The 18,595-nt window shown below is 47.7% G+C and overlaps 1 protein-coding gene across 2 annotated transcripts in view; it reads right to left on the bottom strand.

Moving 5' to 3' along the window:
- The window catches only part of LOC147894960 (L-arabinokinase-like), a 221,421-nt gene extending 204,417 nt beyond the window's left edge, over positions 1 to 17,004 (bottom strand). The window contains exons 1-6 of one of the 2 annotated variants that reach the window (XM_087383374.1): positions 16,881 to 17,004; positions 16,702 to 16,809; positions 16,548 to 16,616; positions 16,362 to 16,445; positions 16,162 to 16,238; positions 496 to 562 (exon numbers count right to left, since the gene is read on the bottom strand). In XM_087383374.1, the coding sequence (XP_087239500.1) occupies positions 496 to 562; positions 16,162 to 16,238; positions 16,362 to 16,445; positions 16,548 to 16,616; positions 16,702 to 16,809; positions 16,881 to 16,991 (516 nt within the window). In that variant the 5' untranslated portion in view covers positions 16,992 to 17,004. Of the gene's footprint in view, positions 1 to 495; positions 563 to 15,887; positions 15,933 to 16,161; positions 16,239 to 16,361; positions 16,446 to 16,547; positions 16,617 to 16,701; positions 16,810 to 16,880 lie in introns of those variants that run through there. The other variant, XM_087383375.1, reaches the window with a different exon arrangement.
- Positions 17,005 to 18,595: the final 1,591 nt, after the last annotated feature.

Genomic DNA, 18,595 nt, shown 5'->3' with positions numbered 1-18,595 from the left:
TTGTATAAAGCTAGATTTGAGCATCCCTTTTTTTTCAGTTGTGTTTTAAGTCCTCTCTCTCTCTCTCTCTCTCTTAAGTCAAAGTTTGTAAGGTGCATTGCACCTTGGTCTTGTATCTCCATTTGAGCAATAAAAGAGCCTGGATAGGAAAGGGGGGGCGCCTTGGCCCCCAACTCGAGTGCAATCATTGAATTTCTCTTAAAGTTATCAAGAAATGCAAGCATTCTCATTCGTGCAAACTCCAATCCACTTGCATCCATGTGGATTGTGAGAATTCTGTAAAAACAGTTTTTAAAACCCTTTATCTGAACTGTTGAAAAGCACATAGTGGTTTTAATGTAATATGCTAAAAGCTCATGAACACATAAGGCTATAAAATTTATGAAATTTAAGGTGCACAAAGAGGATACAGAAATTCGAGGTGCACAAAGAGGATACAAATTTTCCACAAGATAACATTTGACATTGTCTTAAAGAAAAAGATTGAAAAATTACCTGCAATACAATGGAACGATGATGATGTCCAGCAGCCATTACATACTCAGCATAGATAAAATCCCAACTGTGCATGAAGTTAGTATCACAAATTAGCTTTTCTTTCCATAGACATACATAAAGAATTCGAACAGCCACATTTCTTGTTCAAATTAAGATTGTCTTCACCTTCTCCGACTGTGAATATCACAAATGAATTGACCTTCTTGGAGTCGGTTAGTTGTGATAGGTGATAGCCTCCGCAAGTCTTCCTTGACTTGATCTATCATCTTCATGAAATTGCTTGCAACGATCTAATCCTCCAATAATTGTCAGGTTTACATCTTCAATCAGGACGTATAACCATTTTGATGCACCCAAGCTCTTAGAGCTTGATTGAAACCATTAAGTGCTTTCTTTAGTTTGCACACCATATGTTACTTTCCTTTTATCTTAAAAGCTAGTGGTTTTTGCATGTATCCTTCTACCTATGAATCTCCATTGAGAAAAGCTGACTTGACTATAAATATCAATCATATGTGTAGATATAGTTATATTACTAGTTGGGCATTGATGGCGCCACAACTGTGTACATTTTATTACTATTTCCATCCCTATGCAATGAACTGGATTATCGTGACATTATGATTATCGTAACAGCCTTATGTCATCTGGGGTCATGGTTGTTTGGTACGTTAGGTTCCTAAAACTTAAGAATCGTTAGAAATGCATTTGTATGTGTGTGTGTGTGTGTGTGTGTGTGTGTGGAAGTTGAGGGAGTGCAATTGGGAAAAAAGTATTTTGAATTGAAATGGGGCGTGTTTGCAGGAGCTTGTTTTGCCTGCCACAAGTTTGGGCATCTAGCCTCTGAATGCCCGAGGGTTCTGCATCAGCCCCCTCCCAATGCCTTGCCGCCCCAGACCCGGGAAAAGAATGAGAATTTGCAAGCTAAAACAGCAAATAGAAATGGAGCAAAGAATGCTAAACCAATCAATCAGGTGCAGTCACTTGCTGGAAAAGGAAAAGATAAAGAAAAAGAGAAGATGAAGGAATCTGCGGAAACTGATCGGGATGGTTTTCAACAGCCTAAGAAGATCTCGCATCAAGATGTGCTCATATTGCAGGTAGATATTGCTAAGGCATTTGACACTGTTCAATGGGATTTTATCTCTCAAATCATGACAAAGTTGGGCTTTGGTCCAAAGATAGCAAATGCAGTTTACTGGCTTTATTCTGGCTCTACTTCTCAGTGCATTAGACAGGGCTGCCCTCTTAGTGCTCTCTTCTATGCCATTGCGACCCATCCCCTCTTAATGTATCTTGATCATCTTACAAACACACGACAGATGACTGGTCATTCATTGATGATGTGGTGGATATTTAGGGGCATATTCTCTCTTTTCCGGCAGCTTGTCAACAATACAATCTTGGGATGCATCATAGACCCATATGGAAAGTTATTGTAGATCTCTTACTCCCTTTTGTTCCGATTCCACCATTGGCAGTAAGAGACAGGCTTCAAGATTGGCATCTTCAGTCTTCAAGTCCAGGCTTATATCCTCTCAACCTTTACATTTACTGACTTCCATACAGGCTTATAGATTCATGTTACCTCCTCCATGGATTGCTCATCATGCCAATTCTCTTTGGCATCTGAATAATTCTTTATCTTGGTGAAAAGCAAACTTGAAATTAATATGGAAGATGAAAATGCCATTGGTATTTTTCCAGTGGGAGTGAAATTTGCTCAAAGAAGGATTGCTTGTCCTCTTTGTCCAAGATGTCATCATGCTACTGAGAGTATTCAGCACTTATTGTGGTTTTGTCCATATTCCAGGGACCTTCTGGATAGGATCACCTATTTTTTATCTCTCAAATTTCCAGCACACAGGTTCTCGGGGTTTTTCTAGATTTTTGGCAGATTACCAGCTCCTACCCTTATGAGTTCTTTCGGGCCTCATTGTGGCAGTCCTTATATGATGCCTTGCATGAGGAGGATTTGGATGTTGAGCTTTTCTTTTACTGTTTCTAATGGGTAGGGCATTGGCTCTTTTCTAAAGCCTTGCCCTGTTGTAAAATGACTATTTCATAATATAATGTTCATAGTTTCATTAAAAAAAAAGTGTGTGTGTGGTGTGTGTGTGTGTGTGTTTCCTTCCGCTTGCTTTGGCAAGCTCTTCTGGCTATTCGACATTTATCCGCATAGACATGAATTTGATCTTTTCTTCACCTGAATTAGATATGGGGGACTTTGGACTCTGTGGAAAGATAGAAATCGTAAGTCTTTGAAGATTCCACTTTCTCCAAGTTTCACTTTTTCCGGATGTCACTCAAGCAATCTCTTTACGATTGCCTCTGTGTACATCAGATAGATTCCTCTGTCTACTTGTCTTATATTAAAATTTTCTGATGCTTAATTGCATGTTCCCTCTTTGGGGATTGCTTCTTGTAATATAGAAAGACATGGATTTCACTATATAAAAAAGTGTGCATGTGTGTGAGCATGTTAGGACTTGGCATTCCCTCTCTCAGATGCTTTTTTCTTTCCTGCTGGCACCAAGATTGGAGCTCACAAATTGGCTTATTGATTGGTCTTTGTATCGCCAGGGTTCTTCTATGTGCCCTTTGCGCATGGCTGATATTTCAGTAGCTGGTTTATACAGGATCCTGCTGCCTCCTCATTGGATCATGCAGCATGTCAACTGACTTTGGCCTTTTAATCGTAGTGCCAAATGGTGGCGTAAAAGATTGCAACAAATTTGGTCTTGCAAATTGCCCCTTCGCCAGCAGGTTTTTTTATGGAGAGTGCCGCTTGGTGTCATTCCCTTTGGCATTCCCTTTGGCCAACTCCTGGCTTGTCAACTTATTGCTCCTACGTTATGCCACAGATGTTTGGCTCCTAGGGAATCTATGCTTCATCTTTTCTGGACTTGTCCTGTCACTCGGGATTTTTTCTTGGTGCTTCAGCAGCGCCTTCAGGCACACTTTCCCTCTGCTACATTCAGCTCTTTGGGATTCACCTGTGACGACCGGAGTTGTTCTTTATATGGGTCAGATATTGGGCACTCTAGAGTATATCGAAGATAAGAATCAAACTGTCTTTCATGAACGGTTTTCTTTAATACTTAATAGAAGTCTCTTTTTGCCCCCCAAAAAAAAAAAACTATCTTTCATGAGCCCATTGCTTCCATGTTCTTCGTTTTTCGGATGTCACTCAAGCAATCATTCTGTGATTGTTTGTCCGTACACCAGATTAACTATGTTGTCTACTTGTCTTATTCTAAGATTTTCTGATTTTGTATTGGCTGATCTCCGCTTTGGGGACGGTCTTTTTGTAATATAAAGAAACATGGCTTTCACTTAAAAAATGTGTGTGTGTGTGTGTGTGTGTGTGTGTGTGTGTGTACAAGCAACTTTGGAACTTTAGGACAGGTTAGAGGATTGGACTTTGACTTCACTAGGGTTCTCTTCTCGCCCTTTGAGGCTATTTCAGATTACGGTGCCTGCATTGTATAAAATCCTTTTGCCTCAACCTTGGGTTTCAGAGAAAAGCAATTCTATTTGGCGAATGCATCGCCCAGCCAAGTGGTGGAGAAAGAGATTACAGCAGCTTTGGGCCTACAAAACTCCTCTTCGGCAACAGGTTTTCTTCTGCAGAGTGCTTCTGGGCATTTTTCCATCTGGACATATGTTGGCTCGTAGACATATTGCTCCTGCTGGTTGCCAGTGGCCACAAATGCTTGAGTTCTAAGGAGATTGTGCCTCATTTATTCTGGTTTTGTCCATGTTCTAGTGAGTTCATTGATCTTCTTCGGCAGCACCTACGAGCAAGATTCCCGACTGTTCCTTTTGGGAAGTTTTTCTGGCTGTTTGGTTTTCATCCACCCAGACCGGAGTTTCATCTTTTATTTGTTTGGGTTCGCTATTGGACACTCTGGACTTTATGGACAGATAGGAACTATAAAGTCTTTGGTGATCCCAAATTTTCCCCATTTGGCTTTTTAAAGCAATCTCTGCAGCAATCTTTCTTTGATTGCTTGCAAACGCACTACATAGATCATGATGTATATCTAGCATACACTGAGATTTTCACTTGATGTACTTTTGGCTGCCTCGCTTTTGAGGTCGCTACTCTTGTAATATAATCAATCAAAAGTTTTCACTAATAAAAAAATAAAAAAATTGTGTGTGTGTGTGTGTGTGTGTGTGTGTGTGTGTGTGAGAGAGAGAGAGAGAGAGAGAGAGAAAGAAAGAAAGAAAGAAAGTTTATTAAAGTCTTCGGGAGACCGTGAAGGTCTATGAGACTAAAGAGAACTGATACAATGAGCATAACGGTGGTGGTTTCAAAACGGGCCAACCAACCGTTTCTACAAAAAAGAGGTTATGAAGGACTGTGTGTCTAGTCCTGATACAAAAAATATGTGTCTACCTCCAGATGATACAAAGAAGAAGGGGGGGGGGGGGCGGGCACAAAAAATGGGGCAGAGGGGGGAGATAGTGCAGGTGGTGATCGTCAGAGACCAATCATAGAGGGGCCATCAAATGGGAGGTCGGAAAAAACCCTGCGATAGATGATTGGCCTCTGACGTCACGCGGCCTAGTCGAGCTCGATCGTCGGGGGCGGCGGGTGGCCCTGTGGATGAGGGCAACGGTAACCCCGGTGGGGCGGGCAGAGAGCAGAGACGAGATGTCATGGACCTGGATGTGTGAGTTTGTCTGCTGACGCAGTTGTCGTGGCTCTGGCTCTCGCTCACGTCCGCGTCGTCGGCTAGACTGAGAAGAGGTATCCTGTGACTGAAAGAAGTCAGTGATAGGCCGTTGGGTGTCCTCACGTTGTGTGTGCTACTCGTGTCGCCATGCTCGGAGAGAGGTATCTCGGTGGCGAGTCATCTCATGTAAGAAAGCGGCTAGGCATCGCTGATCCGGGAACTGCAGCATGTGTGGGAGGGAGCCGAATCCGTTGCGGAAGAGGCAGTGGTATCGGCCTCGAATGGCATAATAGATAGGACATCTGAAAGCAAAGTGCTCCTCCGACTCGATCTCCTGCAAGTCGCAAAGTGGGCAAAGGCGGTCCTCTCGTGGGATACCCTCTGCGCGTCCGCTCTCGATCCGTAATCGGTGTGACGAGACCCTAAACTGACCGAGGGAGATCCGGAGCGCATGTGGTAGATGAAGCTGTGTGTAACCCGGAGGTGTGATGAAGCCCTCCTGTGAGATCTGGAGGCAGTGTCGGCCGTAGAAGTCGAGCTTCACAGGAAGCTCGGAGTGAAGAAACCATGTCCGCCAGGTGTGGAGCTGGAGCAGATCCGCTCGAATGAGCCGGTTGACCTCCTGGTCAGTGGGGGAGAGGGGAGATGGTGGAGCGTCGAGGCTGTACTGAAAAGGAGGCAACCGGTCTAAGTCGAGGCCCAGTCGGGTGAACCAACTGGAAAGACGACTATACCAGCATCGCTGGTCCCCATCAACGGATAAGGCCATAGAGGAGGATAGGGCTAACCAAGGTAGGCGGAGGTGACCGTCAGCGGAGGAGCTGAAATCCCTGACTCTGTGGAGATAGGTGATAGCCTGAAAAGCCGCATCAAGCTGTAGGGGTGAGGCGCCTAACTCTGCTAGAATGATCTGGTGTGGTACCGATGGTTTGCTATGGATCATCCGAGCAAACATCAGTAATCTATAGGCGCTCAACTCGAGCCCACTCTATGTCTGAAAGGTCGACTCCCCACCAAGGGCTACCGTACATGCCTGCTGGGCGGACCAAAGAATAAAAAAGGAGAGACTTGGTCCGCGGATCCTGGAAGTGGGAGTGGTAGCACTGTCGCTCCAGCCTGGCAAGAGCGGCGTATCCCCGGCTGATCCTGGCCTGCATGGCCGGGCGCATCGTGAAGATCGGGCCTGAGAAGACAACGCCCAAGTATGTGTAAGAGTCAACTATCTCAACATGGTCGCTGGCGAAGAGGAACTGCTCTCGGTGCATAGCGGGTCTGGAAGTGTTGAAGATCATCACCTTGGTTTTTCCAAGGTTGACCTTCAAGTCATGTGTATCACAGAAGACCTGAAGTCCATCCAGGTGTCGCTGAAGACCAGTAGCAGAAGAGGATAGTAGTACTACATCGTTTGCGTATAGGAGAATCTAGATGACAGCCTCCGCAAGAGAGCAGCTTGCACCTCCGAGTGTCCTGATGGTGGTCTCGAGCTCGTCGATGTAGAGGCCAAATAGAGTCGGTGACAAGGGACATCCTTGTTTGACTCCGATAGTGCTCGTGATCTCTGGGGTCCAGCTAGTGCCAATCCTGACCTGCCCCGTCACCCGCTCATAGAGAGCTACTACTACCCAGATAATCACCGAGTCGTAGCCTACCTCCTGCAGACGTTTGATGAGTCAGGCGCGGGGAACGGTGTCGAATGCCTTGCGGAAATCCACAAAGCAACAATATACTCTCTGTCTCCTGTGTCTGGCCTCCTCAATGATCCCTCTAAGTGTAAAAATGTGATCGTAAGTCGAGTGATCCGCCCTGAAGCCGGCCTGTTCGGATGCCCTGAGCCCCTGTACCTCTGCGCGAGCACTGACCTCGCCATCTAACACTGATGCATAGATCTTGGACATTACATGTCCAACCATGATGGTCCTGTAATTCCCTGGATCCATGGGATCTCCTGCTTTGTGGATGGGTGTGATAGTGTTCAGGGTCCAGGCTCTGGGGAACCCGTGGCAGACAGCTTCATTGAACAGCGTTGCCAGGATGGGGGCTAGAGTTTTGATGCCATAGGCAACAAACTCTGTGCATAGGCCCTCATGATCCTTAGCTCGACCGTTATGAAGCTTATGCGCTGCGTGGGTGACTCCTTGGGTTGTGAAGAGGATACAAGAATTGGGGCGGGGGGTGGCTGAGAGGTCGGGAGGAGGCTGATCAGGGATATCATAGAGTGTGCGTGCGTAGGTGTGCCAGAGGGAAGTGTCCGTGAGGGGGGAGGGGGATCGGCGTTCTAGGAATTTCCTCAAGAAATCCTTGGAGTTGCTACTAAACAGAATGTTCAGTAGCGTATCCTCATTCTGGCGCAGGAAGGCTAGCTTCTTGCGACGGACTAGTCGACGATAATCCCTGGTGAGACGTGGGTTGGCCCTAGCGTTTCGCTGGGTCGTGAGTCAGAGTGTGCGGCGTAATGCTTTGAACTCGTCATCATACCAGCTGTTGCAAGGGGTGGAGCCAGCGGGTGGAGGGCGGGTGGACCGAGTAGTGGAAGGAAAGATGTGGCGGGCTGCATTGTGAAGGGAGTGGGTGATAAGGGTGGCTCGGTGATCTAGAGAGGGTATGGTGTCTATGTGTCTGAGGAGGGAGGCTAGGTGGGCTGAGTAATTAGGTGAGAGGTTATGATCGAAGTGTATATCATGATAGGTAGTGTAGTGCGGGGTGTGGCTGGGAGGGGCTCGGGACGCAAGTATATGAAAGAACAGGTAAGTGTGATCGGCTCCTGGAGGTAAGGGTGCAGTGCGGAAGTCAGTGATCTGTGGGGCTAAAGTAGGAGATCCCAGAATGTAGTCGACGACACTAGCTCCTCCGCCATGTGGGAAACATGTGAAACCAGAGGAGGCAGGCCACCGGTCTAGTCCATTGTAGATGACCAGATCATGTATACGTCCAAGGTCCAAAAGAGCCTGCCCATACCCAGTAACGGGAGCGCGACTGTCAGCCGAGGAGTTGGGGAAGCCCGAGTCCTCTGTGTCCATCTTAGGTAATAGGACCGGATCTGAGTGGAAGTCCAGGAGTGATGTCTGACGTGCACCTGTCCTTGCGTTGAAATCCCCAACTAGGAGGACCTCTCCGCGTCTGGAGAACTCCACAATGTCTGAGTAGAGATCTAGATAGGGGGATACCCCCGTATCCTCACGAAGCATCCGTGCGAAATGTGACGTCTCAGGAGAAAAGTAGCAGACTACAATAAAGAGGTCGCGTGTGGAGGGGCGTCGGAATCGGAGCCATAGGTAACGGGCATGGACATCCCGTCTAACCACGGATGTCAAGCTCGTGAGCGCTGAACGAAGGAGTACTGCAACTCCGCCTGACCCTCGGACCCCCCCAGTATATCTGGTCTCCTCATGGAATACTGACTCCCAGGTATAGCCACTGACCGAGGGGAGAGGGCGCTCGGGGCTCTCATGTGTCTCTGTATAGAAAACGATGTCGCGTCCAGTGTATGACTCTGAGAAGTTCCCAGGGTCAGACCATAGGGTACCATTACAGTTCCATATGGTGCATGCCAAGGGTACTGTGTGCTGAGTTTGAATCTCATAGACCATGTCTCCCTATTTGGGGGGGGGAGTCTGCTACCGTGTCTGGAGTACCTGGTGGGGCTCGGCGGCGGGGGCCAACTAATAGGCGGCCATCTCGGACGACAGCCCACTTCCCCTCCTAACAGGCTACATCTCGCTACTGAAGCAGGGTGCGCCGCTCTTCCACCTGCATAGGTGTGAGATCCTCATCCATGAAGATAGTAGGGTGGTCCCGTAGTGTAGCACGCTGCCTGAGTGCTGCAAGTCGAGCCTGAACATCCCTGAATCACATGATGAGTGGCTGTGGGCGCGTGGGGTCCCGTCCTGTGCGCCATGCATGCTCGATCCCATGCTCGATGAGGCCGAGGGTAGAGGTCACAAAAGCAGTCGCGACCGCTAAGGGGGTGAGTGAATCTGCGCGGGGGATACCTCATACTCGGATGTTGAGAGCCTTACTGGCCCTCTGTTCCTGGTCGGCGATGGTGGCTGAGACTGCTGCTTTGGGTGCCCGTCTCGCAACGTGCACCCATCTGGTAGTCTCCGCAATAGCAGTTTGGATGGTAGCGATCCGCTCCTCCACCTCTGATGTAGTACGCGGGGCCGCTGTGACTGTAGCAGTGAGAGAGACAACCTCCTGACGGAGGTGAGTGATCTCCTGGCGCATGCTCTGAATAAGCTGATCTTGTGCTACGGTATGATCCCGTAGTTGATGTAGCTCCGTAAAGATGTAATCTATCGTCTCAGGTGGGACCCGGGAGGGTGCGAACTGGGACATGGCGTATGGCTGTGGGGGCGTGGGCGATAGGCTCGCTGTATATGGCAGAGGAGTGGAGAAAGGCTGCTGGGTGAGGGGAAGGGGGGACATAAGAGTGGTGGAGACAGAAGGGAGCTGTGTGGGGGGTGAGGGACTGTGACCCTCTCTTGTGGGGGGCAGGCTGAGTGGTATAGTGGTGGGGGAGGCAGTGGTTGGAGTAGAAATGATGGCTGCGGGAGAAAGAACTGCATTGGTGTCCATTGCACCCGATGTTTTCAGGGCTGGTTGGCTGTCAATTGCTAATCCACTCCTGGAGATACGCTTTGTGATCTCTCCCACAATTGGCTTCGGAGACTGTTTGGGTTTGTGGGCCATTGTAGGACTTGTTCAAGTGCACGATTTCCAGGGGAGGCAGATCTTGTTCAGCATTGCTGTAGGGGTGCGCAGGCCTGCGCAAGGCCAGTGGCAAGCCAAGGCTTGCAGCAGACAAGGGCCCTCAGACCACGGGGCAGCAGGCCCAGAGGCTATAGGAGGGGGTGGGGCTGTGCTACGGGAGGGAGAGGTCGCTACGGGAGGGGGAGGTGGCGCAGAGACTGCGGGAGGGGGGGGAGTAGAGTGGAGCTACGGGAGGGGAGGGGCAGAGTAGAGCTACGGGAGGGGGACAGAGTAGAGCTACGGGAGGGGGGGGGCACAGTGTGGCTGAGCAGTGTGGCTGAGCGGCGGGGAGGGGGAGGGCTGCGTGGTGGGGAGGGGCTGAGCGGCTGGGAGGGGCAGGGCTGAGCGGCGGGGAGGGGGAGGGCTACGTGGAGGGGGGGCTGAGCGGCGGGGAGGGGGAGGGCTGCGTGGGAGGGAGGGGCTGAGCGGCGGGGAGGGGGGGGCTGAGCGGCGGGGAGGGGGGGGGCTGCGCGGCGGGGAGGGGGGGGCTGAGCGATGGAGAGGGGGACGGGGCTGCGCGACGGGGAGGGGGGGCTGAGAGCGACGGAGAGGGGGAGGGGGCAGAGAGCGACGGGGAGGGGGGGCTGAGAGCGACGGGGAGGGGGAGGGGGCTGAGAGCGACAGAGAGGGGGAGGGGGCTGAGAGCGACGGGGAGGGGGGGGGCTGAGCGACGGAGAGGGGGAGGGGGCTGCGCGACGGGGAGGGGGGGGGGCTGCGTGACGGGGAGGGGGGGGCTGAGCGACGGAGAGGGGGGGGGCTGAGCGACGGAAACGGGGAGGGGGGGGCTGAGCGACGGAGGGGGGGGGGGGCTGAGCGGCGGGGAGGGGGAGGGCTGCGTGGGAGGGAGGGGCTGAGCGGCGGGGAGGGGGGCTGAGTGGCGGTGAGGGGGGGGGCTGCGCGGTGGGGAGGGGGGGGCTGAGCGATGGAGAGGGGGAGGGGGCTGAGCGACGGGGAGGGGGGGCTGAGAGCGACGGAGAGGGAGAGGGGGCTGAGAGCGACGGGGAGGGGGGGCTGAGAGCGACGGGGAGGGGGGGCTGAGAGCGACGGGAAGGGGGAGGGGGCTGAGAGCGACGGAGAGGGGGAGAGGGCTGAGAGCGACGGGGAGGGGGGGGGGCTGCGCGACGGGGAGGGGGGGGGGCTGCGCGACGGGGAGGGGGGGGGCTGCGTGATGGGGAGGGGGGGGCTGAGCGACGGAGAGGGGGGGGGGGCTGAGCGCGACGGGGAGGGGGGGGGCTGAGAGAGAGAGAGAGAGAGAGAATTGGACTTTATGGACAGACCGCAATCGTAAAGTCTTTAGTGATCCCAAATTTTCTTTGTTTGCTTTCTTTAAGCGTTCTCTGCAGCAATCTTTCTTTGATTGCTTGCAGACTCGCCACATAGATCAGGATGTATATTTGGCTTATACTGAGATCTTCAGTTGATGTATTTTTTAGCGCCTCCGAAATTTGGTGGAAGATGCAATAACTCCTCTTTGGACACATTGCCACATAGATGTTGATTATGCACGGACAGTGTTTGCCATAGCTAAAAGCACATGTCAAGAATTGTCAGAAGCTAGCCATTTTCAGGAATTAATCCAAGAAGAGGCTGCTTGTTTATGTCAAGCTACACATTTTCTTTGATACAATGATTGCAGGAAGGTTCAAAAATGGGAAACCAAGGCTAGGCAAAGAGCTTTCTGTTGGAGTTGTAAAAAGGATTCAGCAAGTGAGGCAAAAGAGAGACAGGCTCCGGTTACATCCAGTAATGACATCGCATGTGAGCTCACTAGAGCATCTAGATTCACAAATCTCTCAATCAATTCCATGATTCTCTCAATCACACACCACACACCTAGATTCACTCAATCACACCTACTGACACCTATCCAGGCACACCATGTGTTCACACACTCACAACCTTAGACCTTAGGACTCTAGATCCCATTAAATCAATTTGTCCTTCATTCCCCCTCCACAAATTGATGACCTCAACCCTAGTAGTAGTCCATGGGAAACTTCATGGCTTGCCCACCTCTAGTGGCAACACACATGATCCACAACTTGGTACTCACTCTAGTTGCATCAGCAGTAGACTCATTTGGGCATCCTCATCCCAACATGATCTCACTCTGACTTTGGTTTGTTGGTTTACTATTGGGAGATAGACAATGACTATGCATGGGAATAACCTTAGATCCAACAAGGTAATACATAAGACTAACAATCATTTGAGGGGGACATCCATGGCAGAGAACCATTATTGACCTCACACACACATAACTTAGAAAACATATGGATCCTCACCCTTGTCAGAATTGACTTGGGTGTTGTAAGCAGTGAGAGCTTTGACATTCTCTGGTTCTTCTTCTTCTTCAGTTTCTGCTTCCTTAACAAGATTGGTTGAACATCTCTTCTTGGCATAACATTCCTTTTCAAAGTGTCCAGGTTTGCCACAAAAGTTACATTTCATTTTGCTCTTTCCCTTGAAGTTGCTTTTGGCCAAATATGCCCCTTCTTTGTAATATGCCCATTCTTTCTAATAACTTCTTTGTTTGATCTTTCTCTCCTCTTCCAAGAGTGATGCTTCAAGTTCTACTAGACTTATCTTTGGAATATTGGTGAGTGTGGTTACAATAGTGCCATATTCTTCAGTGAGACTTCTAAGTAAGATGGGAATTACAATATCTTCATCAAGATTAAACTTGATGCCAAATAATTGTGTCAAAATGCTCTTCATTGAATTTAGATGTGAAGAGATGGACTCCCCTCTATCCAATTTTAAGTCAAAGAACTTGATAAGCAAGCTAAACTTAGAGCATCTTCCCTGTGCTCCAAACACATGGTCAAGATGAGTCCATGCAGGATGAGCAGTCTCACATCCATCAATGTGATGAATAAAGAAGTCACTCAAACCAAGAGCAATTATAGCAAGCCCTACATGGGGAGAACAAGCGCTTGGAAATTCTGCTCAAAAGAGGAGAAAATGGAGAAGAAGAGAGTGCGAGGGAGAAGATGATGACATGGCACTCAAGGAGGTCTCAAGGAGAGTGAATCAAGGCTCTGATACCACATGTTGGAGTTGCAAAAAAGGATTCAACAAGTGAAGCAAAAGAGAGAGTTTATTCAAGAGAGACGCGCCCAACATATAGGCTCCAGTTACATCCAATAATGACATCACATGTGAGCTCAGTAGAGCATCTAGATCCACAAATCTCTCAATCAGTTCCATGATTCTCTCAATCACACACCACACCGCTAGATTCACTCAATCACACCTACTGACACCTATCCAGGCACACCATGTGTTCACACACTCACAACCTTAGACCTTAGGACTCTAGATCCCATTACATCAATTTGTCGTTCACTTTCATTGATAAGAACGACTACTCAAAGCAATTTTCCAAAAACTTACATTATAAGAAGTGTACACCCTGATCTCTCCTATGTGTTTTAAGTAGAAGGTCTCTGTGTTGGATAGCCTCATGAATGAAAGATGCGAAGCATCTTTCATCTGGGTAAGATAGGAAACTGGAGAGGGGTTTGAAAATTGAAACCATTTCTGAAGAGACAATGGTAATGACCTCAGATCTCATAGTACACAGGACATCTAAAAGCAAAGTGCTCCTCCAACTCGATCTCCTATCAGTCACATAGGGTATGCGACTCTCTCTAGGTATGCCCTCATCTCGCCCATTCTCAATGCATAGTCTATGCGATAAGACACAGAGCTGCCCTCAGAGGTGGGTCAATGAAGCTCTCCTCGGAGTAGTGGTCCCTACAGAAGTTGAGCTTCACACGAAGTTTGTTGGGTGTAACTAGGTCTTCAATATATGTAGCTAAAATAGATCCTCCCGGATAATTTGGTTGACCTCGTGGTAGGTGAGCGGAATAGAAGGAGCCTCATTGATATACTAGAATGGGGATTAAGCTATCCATATGGAGCCCAAGACTCTCAAACTACCTACATGTGTATGCGTACCAACACCTGTGATTGCCCTCAGCTGCTGAAAGTCATGGGTGAAGATAGGGCCAGCAATGGTAACCTGTATCAGCCTGAAGTATAAGAGCCATAATCCTTGACTCGATAGAGGTACTTGATGACTCGAAATGCTGCGTCAAGATGTAGTAGAGATGCTCCGAACTCAGCTAGAACTATCTGATGTTGTACGGATCAGCAAGAGAACCTTAAGCCTCTCAACTTGAGACAATCTCCCTTTGATAGGTCGGGTCCCCAACAAGGACTTCTATACATGCCTGCTAGGTGGACCAAGGAGGCAAAGAGGGGAGAATTGGTCTGGGGATCCTGGAAATGAGAGTGAAAGAACTGCCACTCAAGTTTAGCAACTGTGGTGTATTCCTTGCTCAGTGTAACAGTAGTGAATTCTAAGGTAGTAGTCAGCTAAAAAATGGGCCCTGTTAGCCAATAAGGGGTCTCACTAATGGTAGCTGATTGAAGGTGTGGAAAGAGACAACAAGGTCTAGGCTTGGGAGATTGTTGTTTCTAGCTTCAGCCATGAACTCACACTTGCTTGGATTCATTCCATCCTAACCTAGATCCATAGGCCTCTAATGATGCTCATCCCTGGCAATCTCCTTTCCTTTTGGCTCAACTCTACTCCTTACCACGTTCACATCACTTTAATAGTTCTTAACTAAGTGAAGGCATTATCAATCTTAGGTAGTTCAGTATATAGTCCAGCCCATGGAACAGGCCCTGATGGTGTGCCTAGCTTTTGCAAAGTATAACAAGCATCCCTCAAGAGAGGTGACTTTTTGTCTCAACAACTATTGGCATACAATCAGTTGGACCCTGACTTGAAAGAAGTTATGACCTTCACACAGTTTGTGAAGACTATACATAGTGATATTCAGAAGGAGATGGGACAAGGATCAGGTATGGGCAAGAACTATAAGGACGATCAAGTATTTTGCAAAAGTTCAAGGGGGAGACTTCACCTAATGAGTTGCAAGAATGGCTAAGTGAGCTACATCTTGACGAATATGCTCACACATGGTGGAGGCATTACCTTCAAGAAGTTGATAGTGGACTCCACCCACTTTGGAGGAGTTTAGACAAGAGATGGTTGTTAACTTTCTCTCACCCTTGATTGTGGATCAATATCTGTTCCAATGGTATGATTTAGTGCAAAATGATAAGTTGGGCACTGTATTAAGCAATCCAGGAAGCTCTCCTTGTTTGTGAAAGGAGTTGATGGAATGTTTGGAAGTTTACTAGTAACTTTGGCAAGCACTGATTGAGAACTTGGGGACACAGCTACTGATGGACAAAGTAAGGCAGCAAATAAATTGTTGTTGGAGCTTTTAAGGAGTTATGTCCATGATCATCCATAATTATGGGAGAAGTACCTGCCGGTGGTTTGAGTTTGCTTACTACACTACAAATCATTCTACTACATGCAAAGCACTTTCTGCATCAGTTCATTGAAGATAAGAAATCAGCTTATGATTATGTGAGACATATTCTCTAGTCACAAAGAATGCCAGATAACATCCGCTAATAAGTGGTGGAGGGCAGCTGAGTATAACAGTGATTGGGTTTTGCTGAGATTCAACAAAGCAAGGCTGAAATTAAACAAGGGTAACCGTATCATTTTGTAAAGCTTGCTTTACGGTATTATGGTCTTTGAACACAGGATCAATAAAGTTTCTTTTGTTTACGTCTTCCCTTCCATTGGGAGATCCACAATGTTTTTCACATTAGTTTGCTGAAGCATTACGAGGGACCTACACTCACATCTTTTGTTAATGAGGTTCATCCAGAAGTTGATGATGAGGACGAGGTGATCATACCTGAACAAATCCTTTTTCATAAAGATAAGCATACATGAAGAGACGGTTCGAGTGCATATATCTTCTGAAATTTCAGAACTACCCTACTACTAATGCAAAGTGGGTAGACTGAAGTTTTTGGTTATCCTCATTTGATTCAGCTTTATGAGGAAGCAAGTACCTCTTCTTAGTGGTTCCAGTTGAGGACAATCGCTATAGCAACGAAGGGAATGTACCACGCCTACACACTACATTCACTGTTTTTCAGCTGATGTTTATTTATTTCTTGTGTACATACTTAATTCATTTTCTTGTGTAACCAGGTAAGGTAATTCACTTTCCAATAATTGTGGGATTGTTAATTGCACCCATGTAGGCTTGGCTATCGTGCAATTTAGTTGGAAAATTACATGAAAAGCATATATAAGCAGGATGGTCTTGACATAGAATGGCACCTGAAGTTGCTAACACAAACGGACGGAATGCTAGCCTCTTTTGCAGCTCGGCATGCCACTGGAACAATGTCAGAAACCTGTTTCAAGGTAATGTGAAGCAATTAGACCATCCGTTTTTTGATGCCTTCTTTTTCAAGCTCATGCTGTCAATGACGAAGTAGACGCAGATAATGCATCATTGTGAAGCATCAGGATCTTACCACGAGACTGGCGCTGATTGAATGAAGCCATTCCACTTCAGTTGCCAGGATCAAAGCCCGTGGAATTACCACAGTTTGCGCATACTTTCCATTTAAACTCCAAGGTTTAGTAATTGTGCTACTAATTGTACTGCATCAGCTGACGAAACTGTACACCACTCTAGAGCTCTCTAAAAATCAACTGACCTTTTCCAAAGATGCGAGACGGTTGACAGTAAGGGCATCTGATTGCACGGCGCCGCAATCCAACAACGCCTGCCAGTAACGGAGAGAAACATAGGAGTCCAAACTAGCTTCATATAATGATTTACAGCGATGGAAGACATTTAATGCATGGTACCTTCCTGACGTGAAGCTTCTCCGAAGATATGGAACTTCGGAAGACGAATTCAGGAGCGGCGGTGACGACGTGCACTTCATGACCGGCATCAACAAGATGTCGGACAACCTGCGGCGCGCGGGTAAGCGGAGGGGATGAAGAAAACAAAGGCAATCAACGAGAAAAGCATCAGGTGTGACCTCGACGACGCGAGTGGCGTGTCCGAAGCCGTGGCCAGTGACATAGTAAGCGAAAACAAGAGGGCGGACGTCGGAGGAGTGATCGAGGGACGACATGCTGCTGCTCCTCATGCAAAATGAACGATCAGGAAACTGAGTTTCGGTTTTTAAGATTAATCTCAAATTTGTACGCCCTCTAATTATATGCAAAATCCTGCAATCAAAAGTGCTTTTCTTCGCTTTCCTCATGCAAAAGTTGGGCCCTTTTAGAGGTTTTTCAGCTTAGTGCTTTTTGGCATAAGCGTTTTTTTCCCCCTCTCTCTCTCTTTCTCTCTCTCTCGTTTGTGCAACGGGTTTAAAGGTCTTTTATGAATTCGTTTTGCGTGGGGATGGTGTACATTTATGGATTCATATTACGTGGGGATGGTGTGAGGTTATGGAAGAATTATGGTTACCATACGTGAGGAGTGATAGGGTTAGCTGGAACTCGCAGTATTAGGTTCACTTGAGGGGGGAATGATAGGGTTAGGTCCAAGAAGTAGTAATAGGGTCATATCACTTAGGGTTGCCATTCCGAGGAGAGGACTCATTGCAGCTCTCTCCATATGGGGATCGAAGAGCTTGTTGGCCACCATGTTTCCTTGCTCTTCGTTTTCCTCACCTACTCTCGCGCTGCCATCTGATGTTCTTCAATCCTTTGTTCCTCTTCATCCGCTGGCATGTGTGTGATTGCTTTTGCATTTTGGTTTTTTTATTCTGACGGTCTTATCGATTCCGTCGCTTGCGATTGTCTCCCTGAGGCAGGGTTTCCTTCTTGTAGATAGTTAGATGCAAAGTTTTTATGTTTGTTTGAGGGCTCAGTAGCTCGCACATAGTTGTGACTGTGGCGGCTTTTACATTCGCTTGGAGGGCATTCCTAACATGACTGCGCTTGAAGAGGGGCAGTGGAGTAGTCTCACACTTTTCTGCTTTTGTGGTCATAGTATGCAAATCCATGGCAAATGCTCTCTCTGTTGAATGTGGCAAATACTCTCTGTAACAACCATTTGTGGCTTTTTCTCATACTCTTTGATGATTGATGAACATAGTTTTCCTTAACAATATTCTGCTTGCATAGTATTTGATCAATGCAGCAAATGCGAACTCTGTTGGTGTTTGTGCGAGTTGATTCATTGCATGTTTTGTTGCATGTCTCTGTGAATCGATTCATTGCATGTATTGCCACACATTCTGATGTTGTTTATTGCATGTTGTAGAAGTTCGGTATTAGCAGGAACGATCAGGAAAGACCTTTTCTGTTGTTGTCGCGTTTCTTTCATCTTTGCTTCTGCTATGGCATTTGCGGGTGATTAAAATGATTCTCAATTTGATACGCACGTGGTTTGATCCTCCTTTGTTGCGCGCAAGGCCACAAACCGAAATGGTTCCTTGTCTATGACTCTGCCCCCCTTGCGTCTTGAGAGCCTAAGCGAACAAATTTGGGCTCCCTTGCTGATCGTTGCTCTTTGTGCAGGCGACTGGAGAGTGGGACCTTCCCAAACGGTTGGACCATTCGAAAGTTTAATACGTCGCTCTCTTCACAACTGCTAGTGAAAACTGGAGCTCTCTGGTCATTCTCATCTACTTAGATCCTTTAATTTGGTTTTGCATGTGAGCTATTGGTAGCTACATTATGGTCTTCTTTCAACTGAATTAATCAAATGTGCAGTGCCTTACTAGTTTGTCTCTTAGGCTTC

The sequence above is a fragment of the Dipteris shenzhenensis genome, chromosome 13 (genome assembly GCF_047967505.1).
Source record: "Dipteris shenzhenensis isolate YYH24624 ecotype China chromosome 13, Dip_SZ_1.0, whole genome shotgun sequence".
Lineage (NCBI taxonomy): Eukaryota > Viridiplantae > Streptophyta > Polypodiopsida > Gleicheniales > Dipteridaceae > Dipteris > Dipteris shenzhenensis.
This window is presented reverse-complemented; position numbering and strand designations above follow the sequence as displayed.